Source organism: Apodemus sylvaticus, chromosome 5 (assembly GCF_947179515.1).
Source record: "Apodemus sylvaticus chromosome 5, mApoSyl1.1, whole genome shotgun sequence".
Classification (NCBI taxonomy): Eukaryota; Metazoa; Chordata; class Mammalia; order Rodentia; family Muridae; genus Apodemus; species Apodemus sylvaticus.
The window spans coordinates 136,844,689-136,852,419 of record NC_067476.1 but is presented as its reverse complement, the minus strand read 5'-3'; the positions used below and the strand labels follow the sequence as shown (position 1 = coordinate 136,852,419).

The 7,731-nt window shown below is 45.7% G+C and overlaps 1 protein-coding gene across 1 annotated transcript; it reads left to right on the top strand.

Moving 5' to 3' along the window:
- Window positions 1-2,722: 2,722 nt before the first annotated feature.
- LOC127684957 (sperm motility kinase 4A-like) lies at window positions 2,723-4,300 on the top strand. Its single transcript, XM_052181711.1, has one exon. The coding sequence runs from the start codon at window positions 2,723-2,725 to the stop codon at window positions 4,298-4,300; it is 1,578 nt and encodes a 525-aa protein (XP_052037671.1).
- Window positions 4,301-7,731: the final 3,431 nt, after the last annotated feature.

Sequence of the window (7,731 nt, the reverse complement as noted above, 5' to 3'; positions counted from 1 at the left end):
TGGAAAGACTCAGTGAAGCAGTATTCGGCAAAACCAGAACAGGGAAGTGGGAAGGGATGGGTGGGAGAACAGGGGGAGGGAAGGGGGCTGATGGGACTTTCAGGGAGTGGGGGTCTAGAAAAGGGGAAATCATTTGAAATGTAAATAAAAATATATGGAATAAAAATTGTTTTTGTGATTTAATATTAGCACTTACAGGTATCTATTGCCCTCATAGGACTACTTTCAGAGTGTCTCACTGGGTATTTTATGGTGGAATTTTCTTTTTTTACATTTTAAAAAATTGATTCTTCACCCCAATAATTATTTTTTTCCTGGGAGTTTGTACCTTTCAGATTGTGTTGTTGTCAGATTTAAACTTTATTACACTGTGTTAAGATTGTAGATCCTGAGTAGTGTGCAGCTGTTATCATTCCCTGTCCCCATTCTGTGAGGTTACAACTTGAGATACACCTGAGAAGCTGCCAAGGCCACTGCACCTCCTTTTCTGCCTCAGCCTGTGACCACTGTGAGGTACCTCAGCAGGAACCACCATGGCAGTGGCACTTATTCCAGACTCTGCCTGCCATCAACACGAAGTGCCACCTCAGGGGCTGCTATGGGGGCAGAATGTCCTTTCCACCCTTCCTGAAGAGCTCCATGTGCTCTAGAACCTAAGCCAAAGCAACCTGTGGCCTGAACATCTTCCCAGCCTAACCAATGGACCATGAGTGGAAAACAATACAGGGTGAAAGAAATACATAAACAAAAACACCCCCCCCCAAACTGAGTAACCATCAAGCTGAAAACCCACCAGTTCCTGAGCAGAAAAACCTCCAATTTCTGAAATCCAGAAGATCAGGACATGAAATTCCAGCAATCTTAACCTTGGAAATATCCACCCTTAGAAATCTGTGCCTACTAAGAAATCCAATATAGCCTTGACTGCTTGTACAGAACAGAGAGCTCTCCCTATCCTGAATGTTTACTTGCCCCCAAATCTATGTGAACTTTGCTGTACTTTTACACATCTGGTTGAAAATACACACTCATATTCATGCACATAAAAACATACACTCATTCAAACTCAGAGAAATGGGGGAGGAAAGAGAGGGAGAAGAAATGGGAGAGGGAGCAGGAGAGGGAGAGTGAAGGAGAGAGGGAGGGACAGGTGGCAGAGGAGGGCGAGAGAGAAAGAGAGAAAGGAAAGAGGGAGAGAGAGATTCTCATGTCTCCACCCCATCTAGAACATTCCTTTTGACATGAGCAAAAAACCCAGTGGGGGAACCCAAACATTCCAAGCAAACCCCTCATAGCATGAGTCTAAATAATGCTCTCCCTCCCTTAAGGTGCCTCTTGTCAAGTGCTTGCTCTTAGTGAAATGAACAGTAACAGACAGAGCCCCTTGGTACTAAGGAATGAGGAAAACCAGTGTGTGTTGTGCCAGTTCTGAATGGTCACTAATGCTCTGATGTCACAGAAAGCCATTGTAAGGAATGTCCAAGAGCTGACCATATAATGCATTGTCTGGGTTGTTTTGTGTCCTTCTGTGCAGTGAGCTGTTTGGTGGTGAACTGCAGGACTTGGTGGTTGACTCAGATTTGGACTTTGGTGATTGTTTGGATTTTGAACATCAGCTACATGTCCACAGAGTGAGTTCTTTCCTGCTCTTTCCTTTCCATGAACTCAGAGGTCTGGATTTCTGTTTATGGACTTTGTTCATTTGGGGGCTTTTCCACCCCACAGCTTTGCCTTCTTGTTTGTTTAATTATTTTCATTTTCCTTTCTGGATTAACATCCATGTATTTTCCTTCCTTCATTTCCCCTTCCTTCCCCCTTCCCTTCTTCCTTTCTCTTCCCTTCTTTAGTTTGTTTTGTTTTCTTGGTCTTTGGTGATTGGGGTTCTTTGTATGGCCTTGGCCAATCTGGAACTTTCTGTGTAGACCAGGGTAGCCTCAAACTCAAAGATTTGCCTTCCTCTGGAATGCTGTGATGAAATGTGGGAAGAAACCTGGGTGGTTTCTTGGCCACCATCCATATTTCTTTTCCTGACTTCTCTTTTGACTTTGTCACTTTCTGTTACTCTCTATCTCAGCCTGCCTCTTATCCTCCAGCCCCCTGATAGTATCCCTTTCTTTAGTCCAGCCCCAAACAATCAGCAACCTGCGTTTAAGGAAAAACTTGTGGTATTTGTTTCTGTTGGGCTATGCTATTCTGTATAACAAAATGGCTTCAATATACATCCATTTCTTGAAAAAAAACTGTCAAATTTTCATTTTTATTCATAGGTGCTGTGTGACTTTTGCCCCCATCCCGTGTAGATACTGTGTCTGTCTACTGGGGAAAGTTGCATCCCACGCATTACTGGGTAAAGCTATCTTGATGTTCAAGTGTGGCCCTTAGCTCAGGGCTTTCCCTTCATAATGGATGCCTCAGGTAACCTTGTCAATGCTCTGTCCTTTGAAATGGGGATCCTTGTTCTCCTGGCTAAAATGTTGTCCTCCATCACCCTTGCTCTCCTTCTGCTCTGAGCCTTCTTCCTTCTTTCCATCCTCTGTGTTTGTCTTTGCTTTGTTCTGGTTTCCCTCTGTCCTTGAGGCAGAGAGAAACTTGTCTGTGGAGGTGTCTGTGACTTTTAATCTCAGAATCTCTAGCAGTAAACTTTCTCAGAAGGAATGCTAATTTGTTTTCCCTGCCATTTTTACTTGCTGTAGCTCCTGGTGACCAAGAGAAGGGAAGTGTGATGTCGAGGGAGCTGGAGTCCAGTTGCAGTGAAGGGAACCCCCTGGCACATCATTACTATATCCTGGGTACCCTAGATCAAGGGTCCTTTGCACAAGTCAAAGTGGCTGTCCACCTTATGACCCAGACCATGGTAGCCATCAAGATATTGAAAAGGGGCACAAGTATAGACTTTTTAGTAAAGTCAGAAATTGATATAATGAAATGCTTACAGCACAGTAACATAATACAGCTTTTCCAGGTTATAGAAATAAGGTACAAAACCTATCTGGTGATGGAATACGCATCCCGGGGATCTCTGAGGAAACACATCAGCAAGTGTGGGCATCTGGATGAGGAAGAGGCACACAGCATATTTAGGGAACTGTCTTTGGCTGTCCACTATATCCACAGTCAGAATATTGCCCACCGAGACATCAAGGCTGAGAACATCCTATTGGATAGGGAGGGGCATGTGAAACTCATTGACTTTGGCTTAAGCAAAAGACTGGCTGCTGGGGAAAAATGTAAAGGCTTTTGTGGCACAGTACAATATTGTGCTCCTGAAGTCTTGGATAAAAAGGAGTATAATGTCCTTGCAACCGACATATGGAGCATGGGAATCGTATTATATTATTTAGTTGTGGGCCACCTTCCCTTCACAGAGACAGTGCTCTCCGAGCTAAAGTATGAAATCCTATACAGGAGCTGCTGGATTCCCTATCATCTGTCACCAGAGATTCAAGACCTATTAAAGGGATTAATGACAAAAGACCCCACAATGAGGCCATCCATAAATGAAATATTGACACACCCGTGGCTGTGCCATGGTCAAGACAAATTGAGATCCTCAGAGGAAATTCCTAGAGACCCAGACTCAAACATTGTTTTTGCAATGTTTCAAATGGGGTGCAAGATTAAAGAACTCAGAGAAGCCTTGAGGGTACAGAAGTACAGTCCAGCCATGGTGACATACTTGATTATAAAAAGGAAATCTAACTGGCAGCTCCAGTTTTATCACGATGGAAGGCAGGGTGGTTCACAGGACCCTACAAAAGCTCCAAACATCCTTTCTCCATTGGGGAGGGTAACAAGTGCCTGTAGCCTTTCTACTGTCACTTCACACAGACACTCTGAGTTTCGTGGAGATGGGAGGAAAGGCTGTAAGAGGAGGCATAGTGTGCCTCCCAGCCTTTCTTCCCATGACTGTAGCTTCGTGGACAAGACCTCCCCACTGCGGTGGCTTATGCCTCACATTGGAAAGGGGACATTCAGAGAGGAGGGCAGCAGCAATTCCACATCTTCATCAAGAAAAAGAAAGTTAACAACGATGACAGCAACAACAACAATAAAAATAACATCATCAGGGACTACATACTCACTGTATACATCCTTAGAGTCCTCAGCCTTTGATAACACGCAAGATGTGGCCAGTGAGATCTCTGAGTCTACAGACACTAGTAGCAGCACCTTGTCTTGGGGGTCCACACCCAGGAGCCCCTTCCCCAGTGTGAAGTTCCAGGAAGAGAACATAGACACTGAATCCTTACAAGAGAGTAGCTCATCTTCCAGCGAAACAGACCATCAGGAGCAGCTCTGAAGGAGGTCCCAGCTTATGCCCAGAATGCCACTGAGAATGCAGGTCTGGAAGGGCCTGAAGAAGAGGGTTTCCAATGCCTTTAGGAGCTTGTGCTGCTGCCTCCCAGTGGCAAATAGCGAAATCGTGCCAGTAAATGAAGAGTGCTTCAGAGACACAGGCTGAAACAAGTAAGTGGGGTGTGATTGGAAAGGATACATTCTCTAGTTCCTCCTTCCCTTAACATATACCAGCATGCACGTTGAGGGCGGTGGTGACATTGGATCTATCAGGCTGGGGTAAAAATTCCATCCTGTCCTTCCTCCTATGAGGAATCCTCCAAAACTTGACCTACATGTAGATAGCAGAGGATAGTGGCCCCAATGTTAGGCAAGGATGTTTGAAGTTTGGAGAAGTTTGGAGGGATCAGTGGAGCACTTGGGCAGCATCAACCTGAGGTCCCATGTCTGCACAGGGACAGCACAGCCAAACAGAAGTCCTGGAGATTTCTAAGATTTCTGCTGTCTGTTTCCAGTGCTGCCGGAGGCCCTGTCGTCCCTGGAGGATGATACCAGAGTGAAGAGGAGCTTGCTGAGGATACAGACAGGAGCAGGGAGGAGAGAGCCAGGTAGGAATTTCAGGTGACTAGTGGGAAGCTCTAGCTTATTCTAGAGGCAAAATGTTGGTTTTCCCTAAGTCTGAAGGAAAACGGTCTGAGCAGTGTTCCTTCTTCCCATACGATGTAAGGAAGCTGGGCATCAGTCACACAATACCTGTGGCCATTTGCATTGATTTTCACAGGACTTAGGAGCCTTGAAAGAACCATCCATGGATTGTTCCTGATTACCAAGGAACGTGAGAAGAAACACCTGATTTTAGAGGACAATCAAACACAGTGAGGTTGTCAGCTCAGTGGCCTGTCTCCAGGTGTACTTGTGAGCTGAGGAGACAGTGGTCGTGGAGGCAGAGGAAGGAACACAGAGGAACTGACCTGTTCCGTGTGTCCAAGAGATATATGTGAGTCTATAAGAGGCAGCAATAGACTTGAGAAACCGTGAATCCAGAAGTGAGTACAGAGGGGGCAGAGATGACTCAGCCCCACAGCTCTGCAGCAGGCCTCCATAGCATCCTGGATCCTGCAGAGTTACAGTGAGGGAGATCCTGAGCGCTTACAAAGCTACCAGTTGTAGTTTCTGATTGTGCATATTACATTCAAACTTCAGTCATTTGATAGGTATTCTTTACATTTGGTTTGCCTATTGTGGCTTGCCCAATCCTAGCATTCAGTAAATCTGGGTTTTGAGATTGTGTCAAGGCCAGCAAGATATTGGGGCACTCAGATCTGGGCCTTGCTTCCAGTCATCAGGTGACTAGTTCATAGTCACTGGGCTTGCCTGTGGAGCTGTATGCAAAGTGGTGTCCCCTTAGGTACTGGAGACCTGGTGTGTGTGTGTGTGTGTGTGTGTGTGTGTGTGTGTGTGTGTGTGTGCCCGTGTGCGTGCGTGTGTGTTTGTGTATGTCTGTGTGTTTTTATGTGTCCAAGAGATATATGCGACCAGGTTAGAGCAGCAATAGACTTGAGAAACCGTGAATCCAGAAGTGAGTACAGAGGGGGCAGAGATGACTCAGCCCCACAGCTCTGCATCAGGCCTCCATAGCATCCTGGATCCTGCAGAGTTACAGTGAGGGAGATCCTGAGGCCCTTACAAAGCTACCAGTTGTAGTTTCTGATTGTGCACATTACATTCAAACTTCAGTCATTTGATAGGTATTCTTTACATTTGGTTTGAAACATACACACACACACATGCACAGACACACTCATACACAAACACACCCAAGCACAGTGGATAATGATGAAGTTTCATCGAAGTGGAAAGAATCTACAGCAAAGAAGGTAATTTCATATTTTGAGTGAGTCCTCCTGGAAACATTCCTCCAGTGTTGTCTTCATTCCCTTCTGACCCATCACCTCCCCATTCTACTGCTTTCTAGGAGGTCTGGGAAGCCAGGATGGACCTTGTTCACCACTTTGTCAAAGTATACAAAGCCATGTGCAAGGTGAGGCTTACCTATGGACTGCAATTTGAGGAGATCTGAGGGAAGGTCTGAAGTTCTTGCCACTAGAGACAAGAGAAGTTGCTGGTAAGATGTATTGAAGGGGGCAGGGAAATGTTGATGGTAAAACAGATGAGATATGACAGTATGTGATATTCTCTGAGTGGACAATTGTTACTTGTCTCATTCCCACCAAGTAGAGATACCCAGGAGTCCTCAAATGTGTTCAAAAGGAACTGGATTCCTCTCTTTCTCCACACCACTCTCTATTGAAAACTATTTGGTGTATATGAATCATATTTAGCATAGAGTTGTCTCCTGACATGATCATGTCCTTGCTGCTTCCGCCATCCCTGCTGTTGCTGCTGCTTCCCCTGTGGCTGCTGCTGCTCCTGTGGTGGTGGCGGCTGCAGCTGTGGCTGCTGCTGCTGCTGCTGCTTCATTCTTCTATCCATTTCAGGCTGGGAAGGGTCATGAGCTTCTGGAGCCAATCAGTGAAGATTCCAAAGCATCATGCTTGGGAAGCTGCAGAAAACACGAGTAACATTACTCAACACAGAACACGGCTTGCAGACAGCCTCATGTGCAGGGGACTGGGAAAGGGCCACCTATTTGAGTCCAGCAAACCTGGATGTAATAGGCACTCAGGTGACGCTTCCTGGATCAGGCCATTGGCAAGAGGTGGTCATTTACAGATTCACAACTGGCCTTTTGTAATTCTTTCCAAAACTCCTTTTTTTCAGATCTCCTTCATGGAAGAGGCTCCTATGATTGATACAGGGGGTAGGGCAAAGGCAGACCCACAAGTGAGTGGGTTTAGATGAACAAGAAAGATGCACACTGAGCATCTTATCCTGACCAGGATTTGAAGAGAACACTGTGTGAGGCAGCTTGAAGTACTTCCTCCCTAGGAACAGTTCCTTTCTGTTCTGGCAGGAGTCAAGTGACCAGGGTAAGGTGCTTCTCAAGTCCGCTCAATCAATCACCGCCACTGTACATGGGGCAAAGGAATATAGCTGGGGGCTAATTGTGTTTGTACCACCCACAGGAGTGACATCAACTTATGCCCGCATAACTGATCAGTTTCAAAGGACCCTGAGTTTGAAAGCTGTGTGGTAGTTGAAATTAGGCATTGTGTGTCTGGGTGAAGATCCGCTACCCAGGATATGGAGAGAGAGCTGGGTGATATGGAGAGAGAGCTGGGTGCCACGATGTGTCTGCAAAAGAAGTGTTATCAAGAAGCTCCACACAGCAACCTGGAATAAACCCCCATTTTCTGAGAAGGAAGTATGATTATGTTCTTTTCAAAATAAATTTTATTGTCTGCTTCAGCTGTCCAATGCCACCACTATTTTTTATGTCATCTTATCATACTAGTAGGCTTGGTGAACAGAACC

Excerpts from the sequence above, each read along its gene's own strand:
- LOC127684957 (XM_052181711.1), top strand. The coding sequence starts at position 2,723 with ATGTCGAGGGAGCTGGAGTCCAGTTGCAGTGAAGGGAACCCCCTGGCA.